At 47.4% G+C, this 16,854-nt stretch overlaps 1 protein-coding gene across 1 annotated transcript in view; it reads left to right on the forward strand.

Annotated features, from left to right (window-relative positions):
• DNAH8 (dynein axonemal heavy chain 8) overlaps window positions 1-16,854 on the forward strand; it is a 563,218-nt gene that overhangs the window by 434,065 nt on the left and 112,299 nt on the right. The window contains exon 61 of the mRNA XM_067565373.1: window positions 13,537-13,659. Within this exon, the coding sequence (XP_067421474.1) occupies window positions 13,537-13,659 (123 nt within the window). The remainder of the gene's footprint in view (window positions 1-13,536; window positions 13,660-16,854) is intronic.

Consider the following 16,854-nt stretch of genomic DNA (forward strand, 5'->3'; position numbering starts at 1 on the left):
CCACTCCTGTGGAGGATCCCAAGCAGTTTAATGACTTATTCAAGAGGGTTGCACAAGAGCTAGAGATCACATTAGAAGAGGTCACAGAGTCTCATCATAAACTACTGAAAATCCTGCATACCATGACATCTTCAAAAATTGCACTCCCTATGAATGAGGCATTAATGGAGCCAGCCAACATCGTATGGTAGATGCCAGCTACAATTGCCTCCTAACAAGAAGAACGATAGAAAATACTATATCCCAGCCAGGGGGGATGGAATTTCTATTCACACATCCACATGCAAACTCATTAGTCACAGATGCCACAAACCAGAGGGGAAAACAAATAAGCTATAATTCAAGCCCGCAGGACAAGGACTGGAAGTCTTGAGCTCTTAGGAAGAAAAGTATACTCATCTTCTACCCTGCTGATGAGAGTATCAAATTATTCAGCACTACTCTCAAATTATGACCATACAATCTATGAGAAACTAGCCCAATTCACAAATGAATTATCTGACAATAAAAGGGAACAATTCAAATCTCTACTCACTGAGGGACAACTCGTAGCCAGGACTTTGCTACAAGCCTCGTTGAATGTAGCAGATACGGTGGCTAGAACCATGGCCACAGTCATAGTGATGTGCAGGGCCTCTTGGTTTCACGCAACCACTCTTCCCAGAGATCTACAAACAAAAATAGAGGATCTCCTGTTTGATAAGACCCAGCTGTATTCTGCTGAGGCGGACAGTTCATATTTTGGAATCTTGGTAGCGAAGAGAAACAATCGGACAAGGCAATACCCAAGCAAAGATTTATTTAAAGTTAAGTAAAAGGATTACAAATCCTCACAAGTTTTGCACAAAAGCCAAAGCACTATTGCCCAAGCTACTCAGAGTCCAAAGAGAGCACTTGCCATGAGAAGGATGGGACAGTCCATCCTAGACCAGAGGGAAGTGCCCACAGTTGTTGGTATTATTTGAGCTTGAGCAGCAACAGCATTTAGCAATTAAGAGAGCAAAGAGCATGCCCACCAGGAGGATGCTTACGGCAATAATCACCTGGGGGCCCATTAGTGTTAAGGAAGCAAACTGGGGGGTCTTACACTTACGCCCCGACCTATTCATGCAGGAAAGAAGGCTCTTGCCAACATGAAGGCGAGGAGACCCATTCTTCGCCTTATGAAGCAAGTGGCGACCGGGGAACCGACTTGCCCGGGGCAGCTGTGAGTACCTTGACAGATCCACGGAGAATCTCAGGCAGGGAAGGGTCTCGGAGTTCTTATATACCCCTGCTCCCTTAGGTCTTGGAATAAGCATTACCTAGTAATGGGTGACGTATATCTCAATCCACAAGGGGATTGGGCTTAACACTTATTTCTCATTAATCTATTGGTCGTTAGTTAGGGGCTTTTCGCAATGAGGTGATGTTAGTTGTTTATCACTCAAACTGCTGATTTTATTGCTGAAGCTGCTAATTTATTGCTGAAGCTGCTAATTTTCTGCTGACTTTATGGTCAGCTGGCTTCTGTATTCATCTCAAGGGTATTTCCAGACCAGAGATCCCCTTATCCTTAGGGGCTTTCCGGAGGACAGTTTCAAGTCTGGTTCTCGAGAGGCCTAACTCTTGCTCATAAGCCTATTGTCACTGTTAGAGCCTAGCTCTTGCCATACTAAACTGTTCTCGCATTACAATATTCTTTCGCGCCCTATACCAGCTTTTTTTCAGAAAAAAACAGATGACATATTACACTCGATGAAAGATTCTAGAGCCACACTACAGACCCTAGGAATTTATACATTTATAGCAAAAAAAAAGCAGTATAGATTCCAACCTTATACCCGCAGGTATCAGCCTCACTACCAGTATAGGCACTATGAGTCACAGAGGGGAAAACAGAGAGGTCGTAGACATAGACATCTTCGACAAACATCTTCAGAAACTCAATCTGCACCATCCAAATAGCAGTTTTGAGTCCTTGGTTGAGGGTCTGAGAAATCCCACTCAGCATGCAGAACCAGAACTATCCATAACAAATTTCAGATTTTGCCTCAGATAATTCCATCTAAATTGGTCAATGATTTCAACGGACAAATGGATAACAGAGATCATCAACTCAGGATACACTATCCCATTTATATCCATCCCCTCCACCCACAATCCTTCCCCATCCCTCTTCAGGGACCCAACTCATGTGCAAGTTTTGCACCAAGAAATAAACCACCTACTACAAATTGGGGCCATAGAACATGTTCCGCCTCAACACAGAGACTAGGGATTTTATTCCCACTACTTTGTTGTACAGAAAAAGAACAAAAGATGGAGACCCATTCTAGATCTGAGAGCACTAAACATATTCGTGAGGCAACAGAAGTTCAAGATAGTCACACTATCTGCGATAATACCAACACTGCAATGAGGGGACTGGTTCTCAGCCCTTGACCTCCAAGATGCTTATTTTCATGTTACGATTCACCCTGCGCACAGACGCTTCCTAAGATTTATGGTGTCAGGCAGCCACTAACAATACAAGGTGCTGCCATTTGACCTTTCTACGGCATCGAGGATTTTTTCCAAAGTGCTCGCAGTCGTCATTGCACACTAAGGAGACACTGTGTTAAAATCTTCCCATATCTGGACGACTGTTTAATAAGGGCAACCAGCAAAACTTTAGTGAGACACACTACTGCACAAATTATAACACTATTCCACCAGTTAGGACTCAAGATAAATACCGAAAAGTCCACTTTGAACCCAACCCAAGAACTGGAATTTATTGGATCACAGCTCAATTCGATAACAGCCAGAACATCATTACCAGGGCCCAGGTTTCAGGCTATCATAGACCTAATATCATGAGTGAGGGTCATACCAAGAGTGACAGCATGTTTTGCTCTACAGCTTTTGGAGCACATGGCAGCCATGCCATTTGTTGTCCAACACGCCAGATTACATATTCGAGCCTTTCAGTCGTGGCTAGCAACGGTTTACAGACCAAACAAATGCGGCCTCAACAAACAGCTGACAGTGCCAAAGAACATAAAAGACTCCCTATCGTGGTGGACACATGAAAGTAATATGATGCCTGGAATCCAATTTGCACAGCCTCAACCAACACTTATGATTATGACGGATGCCTCCCTTATAGGCTGGGAAGCACATTTACACCATCACACAATACAAGGCAGATGGTCAAAACCAGATACCACTCTTCACATAAATGTGCTAGAGCTCAGGGCAGTCCGCAATGCTTGCTGACACTATCTATGCTTCATAAGAAACAAATCAATAAATAATACCAGTAAGTAAAATCAGTAAATAATAATGACGGACAATATAGCATGCATGTTCTCTATCAATAAGACTATGGAACTGGGTCATACAACACAACATCCAAATATCAGTGGCATACCTACGAGGAAGACAAAACAGGCACTTCCCACAGAATCACGAACAGCAGATGAACAATGAGATCTTATACGATATTTTTCGACTGTGGGGTCTTCCTATAATCGACCTATTTGCCACAAAACAAAATCCTGTTCCAGAGCAGGACTAGGAGCAAGATCCATGAGCTATGCATTCTTGCTCAACAGGAACAAGGGACTACTTTATGCCTTCCTCCCCATCCCAACAATATCCATGAGTATCCACAAAATCAAGACTGACAAAGCAGACGTCATCATGATAGCACCAGCATGGCCCAGGCAGGCATGGTTTTCAGATTTACTCAGTCTATCAGCACGCAGACCGATCACACTTTCCCCCAGGGAAGATCTCCTCTCACAAGATGACGGTCGAGTTATCACCCAGAAATACACAAATTACACTTATCAGCATGGTTCTTAATTGGTATTAAGGGCTATTATGTGAGCACCGTTTGAATCGCTGGCAACATGCTCATTGTTGTATATGTCCATGAAAGTCTCATTCTTGGTTGCTATCACATCATCCAGATGTGTAGAGGAGATCAGTGCACTCATGGCAAATCCCCCATACATGATATTTCATAACGATAAGGTCATGCTTAGACCCCACCCAAAGTTTCTGCCAAAGATTGCCTCAGATTTCCATATTAACCAACCTATTCATTTACCTACCTTCTACCCCAAACCGCATGCGAATCCACAGGAAGCCGCACTCCACACACTGGATGTCAGATGGGCTTTATCGTTCTACCAGGGAAAAAAAAAACATTCAGGAAATCAAATAAACTGTTTATTTCATTGACTGGACGTACAAAGGGCAAGGCCATATCCAGCCAAAGGCTATCCAAGTGGATAAAAGAATGTATCCATACATGTTACCAACAAAAAGACCTACAGACTCCATCAGGTACAAGAGCTCACTCAACCAGAGCGATTTCCTAAATAATGTTCCTGTCACAGCCATATGCAAGGTAGCCACATGGACCTCAGTCCACACATTCACCAGACATTACGCAATAGATCAGGCATCCGTCAGCGATGTCACAATAGGCCTATCCGTACTTTCGTCTGTACGCAGAAGTCCCTCCACCAATTGATGGTCACTGCTACATAGTCACCTAAAGTGGAGCACCCACAAGAACATCACTTGAAGAAGAAGGAATGGTTACTCACCTAGTGCAGTAACTGATGTTCTTCAAGATGTGTGTCCCTGTGGGTGCTCCACTACCCACCCTCCTCCCCTCTACTTCAGAGTTTGATTAGGGGACTCTACGGAGATAAGAAAGTGAGGGGGTCGTGTCATGCGCTCACCAAAGATGCGGCAAAGGTGCCATGAGACGGAATCTGCGCACGCGCAACCCGGATGAGTACTGCTAAAAGATCTCTGATCAAGGGCGTGGGATGCGATGACACCTGAAGTGGAGCACCCATAAGGACACACATCTTGAAGAACATCAGTTACTGCACTAAGTGAGTAACCATTCCTTCTTTTTCCATGACACGCAAGATAATGCTATTTCAGGAAGAGCAGCAGTTGCCACATGTGTTACTTCACTTGAAAAGAAAGTCAGAGAAATCATTGTCAAGGTTAGGCAGGAGGTTGATGTTGAAGAAGGAAGAGAAAGGTACCTTCTCAGGCCTTAATGCAGTCACTCCAAGACCTTCTAAATAAGAGGATATTCAGTCTCCTTTCCTCCTCAGTTTTACTTTTTTTTATCTGACCATGACTTGGAGCTACTTTTGTCTGATGCATTTTTCTTGTGTTATAGTTCAAATGTAATTTTTCTTTGTTGATTTTAAGTAAATTTTAATTATTAATATGGTTTATCTGTTTTTGGCAGCAAATTTTCTAGCTGACATTTTTCTCCTGCTAGAAAATATTGACTTAGCAACTTTTTGTGGTAGCTTCCATTAGTCAATTTAAGTCAGGTTCGGACCTCTATGGGAAATATTTTCACACAAGGCTATGTTTTCAAAATGATGTGCCTGAATATATATGTAAAATAGGCATTTGTATACCAATTGGGCACTAAAACTTCTTGATTAAGTGGCATTTAAGAGTGTAAAACCAATCATATACCTAAATGAGAGAAAAATTACAGGCAGGCCGGGAGGTTGACCACGTATTATATGCACAAGTACATTTTGAACATAGTTAGGGGCTGAAACTGTGATCTTACTCTTGGGTGATGGTTTTGCACATTTAGAGAAATAATGAAATAAGTTCCATTCTGGAAAAGTGCAAGCTTACTACATCTGGGGGAAATAATCCAATTCACAAATCAGTGGGGGGAGATTCTTGGAAAACAGTAATGATAAAAGAGACCTGAGGTGACAGTAGACAGCAAATTTATATGTGAGATGCCAAAGTGATTTTGTGCTGTATATAAAGAAGCATCTCAAAGCAGAGGAGGAATTTATCCCTTTCTACAGCTGTTGGAACTGCAGCTAAAATAATGAGTTCTATTCTAGTCAGCTAATTATCAGAAAGTTATTGAAAAACTGGAAGCAATGCAGAAAAGAGCAGTATAAATGTGAGGATTGATTTATGAGGAAAGATTAAAAAAAATAAAATTGTATACTGTTACTTGGCCAACAGACAGGGACAATATAATTGTGTATAAGTATTTGAAGGATGTAAACCCCAAAAGAAAAGAGGGATTCTTTTGAGTCATACAAAGAGATATAATTAGGCATGATAGGTGAAATTAAGCAAAGAAAATTTTAAACTAAATTTCTAGCAAATGTCTGATTCCTAAGGAACCCTTCTGTAGTCTGAGACATTTGGACGGTACCTATTTTCCTGAAATTACTGGACCACTTCTCTGCCAGTGACCTTTCAGCATTCTCCTTATCCATTGCAATACTAGCTTTTAATGCTAATGTTGGGACAGCAACAGGAAATTCTACTTCGAGTGATTGCTCATATCCATTCCCATATAGGTGAGTGCACGCCCCATGCACTGGTTCCTGGAACTTTTTTGCTCTTAGCAAGCCCCATAGGGCTGGCTCAGGCGCCCCCTGGAGTGCCATGCTCATGCTGCGGTATATCAGGCGCCGCCAGCCCCGAGGGCCCCCAGTTCCTTCTTTCCGCCCATTGACGGTTGCTGGAACGTCTGCCCCTTGCTGAACAGCAAGTAGCAATCCCTGTTCTCATCGTTGTTGTTAGTGATAGTGTTAACTATAGCAGTTTAGTTGAATAGTTAGGTATTAGTTAGAACAACAGATAGTTAGCCCTCAGGGGCTTAAGGTTGGGCCATGCCTGGTTCAGCCGGTTTCAAGGCCTATTCCTCTTGCGTCAAGGCTTTCCCTGTGAGCGACCCTCACCACCGCTGCCTCCGTTGTCTCGGTGAGCAGCACCGTAAAGACAAATGCAAGATCTGCAAGGCCTTCAAGCCGCGGACTGAGGAGAGGGATGCCCGCTTGAAGGCCATCCTGATGGAGTCCGCGATCCGGCCGGACTCTGAACCAGTGCTATCCCCTGCGGCACCGAGTGTCTCCTCGGTGCGCAGTGCCCCGTTGGCACTGGAGTCGTCCCAACAATGTTCGGTGCTGAGGAAGAAGCAGCAGCAGGAGGCCACCCACAAGGACTCCCCCACGCTGCCGGTCAGGCCGTGGGCCAGTCAGGAGATGCCCCAGCCACATGCCTTGGAAAGTACTCCGGCACCGGCATCTCATCACAGGGAGCCTTCCCCGACTCCTGGGGGTGCGGGAGCGCCCCTGCAAGGGCCGTCGACACCGGAGGTGTTCACTGTGGCATGCGCTGTCATGGGCATGCCCACGCCTCCATCCCCCCCTCGGCCGAGGGTGAAGGGACCGGTGTCTGGGGGTAAACCCACGCTGGGTTGCCCCGGTGGGTGGACGAGGCAGGAGTCCATGTCTCCCCACAGACAGTCATGGAGGGTAGAGAGTGCAGGCTCCCCTCCCAGCTCCGACGCTGAGTCGTCGAGCTCCTCGGCACTGTGGGCGGTCCCGAGGCCCAAGCGCGAGGCAACGTCGCTACAGTTCTGCCTCGCATGGGGATTGCACTTCGGGATCTTGTACCCCAATACCGAGTCCCGCACGGCACCGGTCTCGATCCCCGGCACACAGCCCGGTGCGGATCCCGGCTCCCGACCAGACCCGATGCTGGTCTCGCTCCCTGGCACGCAGCCCTGCATGGAGCCCGGAGACAGAAAGAGCTTGACAGCACCGGTCCTGACTCCAGACCTGCAGTCCGCCACGGCTCCCGTCACCTGGGGAGACCAAGTGAGCTCTGCCCTGGTCCATATCCCCGGCTTGCATCCCAGCACGGATCCCAGCACCCGCCGACAAGGACAGGTGGTGCCGTTCCAGATCCCCAGTGTGCCTGCCGGCACCGGAAGAATAGCATCAGCACTGGTCCCGATCCCTGGCCCGTAGCCTGGCGCGGATCCCGGTACTGAAAGACTCGGCACCAACGCCGCCTCTGGCACTGCGCCGCCACTTGAGATCTTCGGAGTCAGAGCCGGGACGGAGACATCATGGCCGGCACCACTCCCAATCTCCACGGGGCAAGCGCTGGTACAAGACCTCAGCACCCAGGCGGAGATCAGATTCCAGCTCCTCCAGCCGCTCGCCCCCCCTCCATCACTGCAGACATCGGTACCGACACTCCTCCTCGTCATCTTGGAGCAGGTCGTCGACAAGGTCGGGCTGGGGCTACAAGTCTTGTCAGCACCGCTCCAGGAGCTTGGGGTCCCGTGCCTATCAGGACGCTTCCGAGTCGGCACCAGGGCCGGCGCCAGCGTGGCCTCAAGGGCCATGGCAGTGGCCCTACTGGGGGCCCTGGGGAACCCAGACGGGTCAGGGTACGGTTTCGGTCCAGTCATTGGTGGCCCAGCCAGTACCACCCCCTCCGAGCCAGCTGGACAAGGGCCATTCCTCGGAGAAGGAATTGGACCTTCAGGAGGGTTCCTCCACGGGGCCCCTCCCACAATCCTCCTCGTCCTCCCCTGACGATGCGGCCGTCAGAGACCGTAGGGGGCCAGTTCCTGACTTAAAGGCATGCCAGGAACTGCTTAAGAGGGTGGCAAGCAACTTGAACCTCGAGTTCAAGGAGCTCTCTGAGGAGGAGGACCCCCTCTTTGTTGTGTCTGGGTCGGCGGGGCCATCCAGAGTCACCCTGCCAGTACACGAGAGGGTCTTGAAGCTGACCAAGGCCCTCTGGCAAACCCCTGCCTCGGTTGCTCCTACGTCCAAGGGCACCGAGCGGAAATACTATGTTCCCATGGAAGGGTTCGATTTCCTCTACAACCACCCTGCCCCAGGGTCTCTCGTGGTTGATGTCGCCAACCAGCGAGACAGGCAGGGGGCCCAGGCCAACACCCCCAAAAATAAGGACGGCAAAAAGTTGGTCCTTTTCGGCCACAAGGTCTACTCTACAGGGGCCCTGCAGCTGAGGATCGCCAACCACCAGGCACTCCTCAGCCGTTACAATCTGAACCTCTGGTCCTCCTTGCAGAGGTTCGCGCAGGTGTTGCCACAAGACGAGGCACGGGAGTTTGCCACGATCATCGATGAGGACGCTGCAGTGGCAGGGGCGGCCCTGCAATCAACCAGTGACGCAGCAAACGCCACTAGCAGAGCGATGACATCGGGCATCGTGATGCAGCTGTGTGCTTGGCTGCAGTCTTCAGGGCTGTCACAAGAGGCCCAGCAGTCCAGGACCTACCTTTCGATGGCGCTGACCTCTTCTCGGAGAAGACAGATGACAAACTGCATGCCCTCAAAGACTCCAGGGCTACTTTGAAGTCGCTAGGGCTTTACACACCGCAGACCTCGAGGCGTCACTCTCGGCCACAAACCCAGCACCAGCCCCAGCCTCCCCTAGGCCGACTCCCAGACCCACTCAACCCAGGAGGGGTCAAGACAGATATAGGCCACCTAACCGCCGTGACCGCCAGAGATCCTCAGCGGGCCCCCAACAATGCCCAGCAAAAGGAAATAATAACAAGCGGCAGTTTTGATGGTGCACCTGAGGGTGGCACTTTTCCCGTCCCACTGGACCTAACCCTGCCCTTTACCTACAGACTCCGGCCGTACTACACCGAGTGGCGGAACATCACCTCAGACCGCTGGGTTCTCGGTGTAGTCCGCAGGGGCTACGCCCTTCAACTCACAGCCTTCCCCCCAGGCTCTCCCCCTACCCCGTCCCTCTTCAGGGACCCCTCTCATGAACAACTCCTCATACAGGAAGTGGATTCTCTCCTCCACCTTGGAGCTGTGGAAGAGGTTCCTCCACAGGAAAGGGAAAAGAGGTTCTACTTATGATATTTCCTCATTCCCAAGGCAAAGGGGGGCCTGGGGTCCATATTAGACCTCCGCTGTCTGAACAAGTTAATCAGTCGCCTCACTTTCTGTATGGTTTCCCTAGCCTCCATCATTCCTGCTCTGGATCCAGGGGACTGGTACGCTGCTCTCGACTTAAAGGACGTTTATTTTCATATTACTATTCTTCCCAGTCACAGACGGTTCCTCCAGTTTGTGGTTGCTGGCTCCTACTATCAGTTCTCGGCCCTACCCTTTGGCCTCTCGTCCGCCCCCAGGGTGTTCACAAAATGCATGGCGGTGGTGGCAGCACACCTGCGCTGCAGAGAGGTTCAGATCTTCCCCTACCTGGACAATTGGCTGATCTGGGGCAGGTCCAGGGCCCACGTGAGGAACAGCCTGGCACTCACCTTCATGACATGCACCAGACTGGGGCTGCTCATAAACGAGCAGAAGTCCACTCTCACCCCGGTGCAGCGCATAGACTTTGATGGTGCCACCCTGGATGCCACCGAGGCCAGAGCCTTCCTCCCACAGCCTCGCTTCGAGGCGATGGCTGCCATAATAGACAATCTCCAAAGGTCCCCCATGACGACAGCAAGGCACTGCCTGCAGCTGTTGGGACACATGGCGGCCTGTACGTATGTGGTGAGGCTGGCTCGCCTCAAATTCAGGGCTCTCCAGGCGTGGCTGGCCTCCATGTATGTGCCAGCCAGGCACTCGTTGAACAGAGTGATCACGGTTCCCACTGAGGTACTGACCTCCCTGTATTGGTGGAGGGACCCAGGGGAGATTCTGAGGGGTGTTCCTTCAGAGACTTGGCACCATCAATAACTCTTATCATAGATGCCTCGGATGTGGGCTGGGGGGCCCACATCAGCAGCGACCTCAGCACCCAGGGGCTCTGGTCGGCACAGGAGCGGTGTCTCCACATCAACGTCCGGGAGCTAAGGGCAGTCTGCCTGGCCTGCAAGGTGTTCCTCAGATTCCTGAGGGGCAGGATGGTGCAGGTCCTCATGGATAACACAGCGGCCATGTTCTACATGAACAGGCAAGGGGGGGGGGCACGCTCCTCGGCCCTTTGCCAGGAGGCTATTCATCTTTGGGACCCTGCGGTGAGGCACGACTTCCACATATCTGCCTCTCACCTCCCGGGGGTCAGGAATGACGAGGCGGACTGCCTCAGCAGGTCGTTTCTCCCCTGCCACGACTGGTCACTGCACCTGGAAGTGGTGACTTCCATTTTCTGCAATAGGGTGTTCCCCAACTGGACCTGTTCGCGTCGTCCTGGAACAGGAAGAGCCCGAGGTTCTGCTCGCTCCGGGGTCGCGAACCGGGCACCATCTCCGACACGTTTCTCATAGATTGAACAGGGACCCTCATGTATGCATTTCCCCCCATTCCGCTGCTGCCCAAAGTCCTCTTGAAGATCAAGAGGGACAAAGTGGACATCATACTGATCGCCCCAGCCTGGTCGAGACAGCATTGTTTCAGCATGTTGCTGGACCTGTCTATTGCCACGCTGATGCCGCTCCCGAGGCGTTACAACCTGCTCTCCCAGGACCAGGGTCAACTGCTGCACCCAGACCTGGACTTCCTCCACCTGACAGCATGGAGACTCTGTGGCTGACGGAGGGAGAGAGAGCCTGCTAGGTGCAGGTCCAACAGGTTCTGCTGGGTAGCAGAAAACCTTCCACTCAGGTGGTATACCGGGCCAAGTGGAAGCGCTTTACCTGTTGGGCGGAGTCCTGGGGTATCCCACCGAGCTGTTCGCCCATATAGGTGATCTTGGAGTACCTGCTCCATCTGAAGCTGCAGGGTCTAGCACTGGCCTCCCTGAAGGTGCACCTGGCGGCCATCTCGGCCTTCCACCAGCCGATGGAAAGAAGGTCACTATTCTCGCACCCCATGTCAGTTAGGTTCCTCAAGGGGGTGGAGAGGCTGTATCCGCAGGTCCATGGCCCGGTGCCTCCCTGGGATTTGAACCTGGTCCTTGCTGGTCTGACGGGGGCCCCCTTCGAGCCCATGGCTACATGCCCACGTCTTTTATAAAGACAAGGTGCGGCTGACGCCCCACCCGGTTTTCCTGCCTAAGGTGGTGTCCCAGTTTCATTATAACCAGGATATCTTCCTCCTTGTGTTCTTTCCTAAACCGCATGGTTCTGAGGAGGAGCGGAGATGGCACTCGCTGGATGTGAGACTAGCCCTGGCCTACTACATCGAGTGGACGCGGCCGTTCCAGAAGTCGACACAGATGTTCATGGCAGTGGCAGAGCGGATGAAGGGCTCACCTGTCTCCACCCAGCTCATCTCCGCCTGCATCAGGACCTGCTAAAAGCAGGCGAAGGTGTCGCTCCCAGTAGCTGTGTCAGCACACTCAACCAGAGCCCAGGCCTCATTGGTGGCCTTCCTGGAAAGAGTGCCCCTGCAGGACATCTGCATGGCAGCGACCTGGTCGTCGATCCACACCTTCATGTCCCACTATGCCATCGTGCAGCAGGCGAGAGAGGATGCGGCCTTCTGCAGGGCCGTATTGATGAGAGTAGCTCGACACTGACTCCTACCCACCTCCAAGGTATGGCTATTTAATCACCTATATTGGAATGGATATGAGCAATCACTCAAAGTAGAAAACAGGATTACTTACCAGTAACTGTTGTTGTTCGAGATGTGTTGCTCATATCCATTCCACTCTTGCCCTCCGTCCCCGCTGTCGGAGTCGGCAGAAAGAAGGGACTGGGGGCTCTCATGGCCGGTGGCACCTGATATACCGCGGCATGAGCGCGGCACTCCAGGGGGTGCTTGAGCCAGCCCTCCGGGGCTTGCTAAGGGCAAAAATGTTCCGGGAACCAGTGCATGGGGTGCGCACTCATCTATATTGGAATGGATATGAGCAAGACATCTCGAAGAACAACAGTTACTGGTAAGTAACCCTGTTTTTCTTTTCCCCTACTCTCTGTTCTCCTTTAGGGGCCAACATTTTTGGGGCTTTGTTCTTTAAATAAGATCCCCTGACAAGTTTTTTTTCTCCATCTGTTCTCCCTCCCCCATCATGGTGAAGCAGCTCAAATGGAGCAAGCCAAAGGTTAAGAGTTATTTCATCTATAATGAGATCCTCTCAGAAGCCACAAATGGGGAATACTGCCATGATTGTTCCAAGTTCATGTTTGCCATTATTTCCAGCCATCAGTCTGCCAGAACGGGAGGTTGAGAGTCTGGATGAGTTGTTGAGGTCTCTGCATTCATCCACATAAGCTGAGACCACTCCAGAGACTCCTCCCCAAGGATGGGTAGTCTTCTTCAGCTCTGTGAATAACAGAACTGTTTCAACCCACAGCTTGTCCAAGAATCAGGAGAGCTGAAAAAGTGGCGTTTGGGTCACCTTTTCATCTTCCTTTCCTCAGTAGTGCAAAATGTAAATTCAGAACAGCTGTGAATCTATCCCAATATAAATAAGTCACAAGCAAACACATCCTGAAGAAACTAATAAGAACACCAGTGCTCCAGATATGAGAACAGGTGAAAAAAGCAGAAGCTGAGAGCAGGATTTCTTGTAAAGATGCAGTTTATGTACCATGTCGGAGCATGCAAGCCTATTTTAGTTCTGTAAACAGTTCCTGGCTACATAATGAGACACAATTCTAAAAGAGAGTCTATGGATACAGCAAATTCATTGATCTCCAGTTACTGGTAAGTAATTCAGTAAAGGAGTTTGCCAAAAAGTTTTTCTACATAATTTTATTAAGATAAGTGTTTTTATTTTTGTAGTTACACTAATATTCTAGGACTTATCTATTAAAATTATTATTTTTCTTTCTTTATTTTCTCTCTCTTTCAGATCCCGAGCTTTGAATTTCTGTGTGAAAAATTACAAATGTACCAGAGACAATACAATGAATCTATTAGGGGATCATTTCTCGATTTGGTGTTTTTTAAAGATGCAATGACACATCTTGTTAAGGTTTTGTTTTTACAACATTTAACAATACATTTAATTTAGATGACTAGATCTCATGAGTCACATGAATAGTACTAAACTGATCATCTGAATTTGGAATTGTCAGGTAGGGTATAAAGGGTAGATGTGCATTAAACTAAATGCTCTTAGAAGGAAGCAGTGAGTGGCGTTCAAAAGTCTTGATATAGGGAACAGTCTTTTTCAATTTGCATAGGTTATATAGTGGATGGAGCAAGATGCATAATCTCAAAAATTACCATGCAAAGACAATACAGAGGTAGGTGTTAATATAAAGAATGATATGAGGAAAATACAGAAGGATTTGAACAGTATAAAGAAATCAGTAAAGAATGGAATATGAAATCCCTTTTAAATAAATGTAAAATTATGCATCTGAGAGATATTAAGAAGACAATATATATCAAATAACTGTATTAAAGGAAGCATTGAAGGCAGATGTATTATACAATAATAGTGAGTGATGGTTTCATTGTTGATGGTTTCATTGTTTGACAACAGTAAAAACTGCAAAGCTTTAGGGCTGTCTACATGGAGAAACTATTATGAAATAAGCTAGAGTGTGAATTTAAACCACAGTAGCTCTTCCACACTAACTGCCAATGTATACACTATTATTCTGCACTAAGCATACCACTTCGGCTTAAGCTAAACTGCAAAAAGGCACTCTTATGCAATGTCTCCACTGGATATGTCTGGCAGCGCCATGTAGGGTATGTATAGTTACATGCTGCAATGAAAAGCAGGCAGCATCCACATTATGGTGTGTAGCGACCCATGTCAGTGAAAGGCTCTAGCAGGGGGAAGCAGTGGGGAAAGACTTAGCAGTGGAGCACACCAAAGCCTTTTCCCACTGCCTGGAAAGCTGCTGGCAGCTCCACACTGCAGGAGTCTTTCCCTGCAGTAGGAAAAGGTTCCAGCAGCAGGGAGCTTCATTGACTTCAGTGCACCATGCTGTCCTCCTCTCTACTTTTTCCATAATATGAATGTATTTTTAATGATTTACTGTGCACAATACCACATAAACATTTTAGGCCAGATTCTCAATTGATATAAATTGGCCTGGCTCCATTGATGTCAATTTTATCAGCTTAACCAAAAACCCTCTGGAAAAAGTTATACATATTTGGTGAACGGCAGATGCCACCGATTTGGTTCACTTAATGTATCCTCTCTACACACATGCACATCATACATGAAAGCTTATTATGTCTTCTTTAAGATAACGTGTGATATGGAGCTGTCAAGGAGTGCTATTACATACAAACGGGAATAAACAGTGATACAATCAACATGTTAAAAATGACCACTTTGAAATATTTGCATTTGTTTTTGTTTGTTTAATGATTTTGTGTATTATTTCAAGACATACAATTGGATTTATTTGTGACTTCAAAGCATCACAGCAATCTAAAAGGTTAAGCAAAATCTAATTATAATTTATACAGATATCAATGAAATGTAAGAGTGCTGGTGACATTTCTAGTCAACATCATCACCATCTTTTTCATCATTATGATCTCTGTCGAGAATCTGTGGGTTACCACAGTCTTCATTGTCTTGGCATGTACACAGTTCTGACCTGGGAAGATTGTTCCTTACTACAAACCCAGTTGATTTTGCAGTAACTCCAACTAGTACAGGCACAAATAAGGTCATTTAGAAGCTCAGGTGCCATTGGGCCATTGAAGAATAGAAGAAATAGTTCATTGTCCATATTTTTCCATCGATGTTACTATTGTGATCCAATGTCTGGTTTATCTATATGCAAAGTTATCCAAATTATTTGTTCACCAAGATGTTCTTTTGATATGCTGTTCACAATTGTTCTCAAACGGTGGAGATTTGGCCAATAATTTATACTTTTTGATGACTAGATTGAGGTGCAAGCAAAACATATGTATCAAGTAACCAATTACTATGGTTCCTTTGATGCCAAGAGACTCAAGAGACATATTGTCACTTATGGTGTACAGAAGCATTCTGGTGCTGCTTCCTGTTGAGTACTGTACATGTCTTAGACTTCTTCAACGCCACTTCTGGTGATAAACTTCGCTATTTCACCATTGGAAAAGCCTCTAGCAAGAAGGAGTGTTTGTGTTAGGTGTGCTCCTAGACTCTCAGGTGCATTTTGAACCATATATTCACAGAGGAATTTTACAGATGACTGCTTTTTGTATGCCACTTTTTCCATTCAGATACAGGGTATTCACCAAACTCTTGATATTCCTTGCATCCAACCTTAGATGTCTGATGCTGTCTTTCTGCAGTTTTCAGAGTTATTGTTGTCAGATCTCTCAAAGACTTTGATTACAAAATTATCTTTATCAAATCCTTTTAGGACCTGCCTCAAGTATTCAGCAGCCAATTCATCAAATGTTTGGAATTAGTCTTCAGCCATCATTTGAGTGACAGCCATGTCATCTGTGACGTATATTGTGGTTTCTTTGTTGCATGCTCTTAGCTCATGGATTCTTTCACCTTGAGCTTCCAGCTGATGCCCATATTCAACTTTGTCTGTTCTCACTGTTCCATCAGTATGGAAGAGGAACTTAGGCACAGGACCTGTTGGGTGACTAAGAACAGTTTTCATTGAAACATCATCTCTATATCTTGCTACGAATAGGAATCTGTGGGAAACAATTTATGGATTGATAGCTGCTGTGATTGTCTCTTCCTTGCCAGACTTAAATTTGGTCTTCTTAGCCATGTCAGCAAATGTTTTGATGCCAGATTTCTTGACTGGTCTGGAGAAGCTACAAGTCCCATCAGAATCAAGTGTACCTTGCACAAATATCTGTACTTGTACTTAAACATCTCCTATTTTCAGTATAGACTCTTGTACATCTGATGTTACATGCAAACCAGTAGATATGTTGATAAGCACCTCTGGATGTGATTCAGGGTCAAATGGGTTTGTCATATTGTTGATGACATGGTTGGCAAGAGCTGTAACATGCTTTTCATCCCTCTTCAGTGCAGAGGCTAGGATTTATTTGTGGACTTTGTCTTCAATGCTTCTTGTTAGGCCTTGTCTTTCTCTTACAGTGTGTGCATATTCATTCAGGACATATCTTGTGAGTGTCCATCTGGCAAGGGTAGACTTCTTTCTTGTCAAGCCAACGATCCCATTACTGCCTTTTGAGTCTTTATGACAGTTTTCTCTGTTCTCATGTCTCT

This window comes from Emydura macquarii, unplaced genomic scaffold (assembly GCF_026122565.2).
Source record: "Emydura macquarii macquarii isolate MOO-44397 ecotype Brisbane River unplaced genomic scaffold, CSIRO-AGI_Emac_v2 contig_2676, whole genome shotgun sequence".
In the NCBI taxonomy this organism is placed as follows: Eukaryota; Metazoa; Chordata; order Testudines; family Chelidae; genus Emydura; species Emydura macquarii.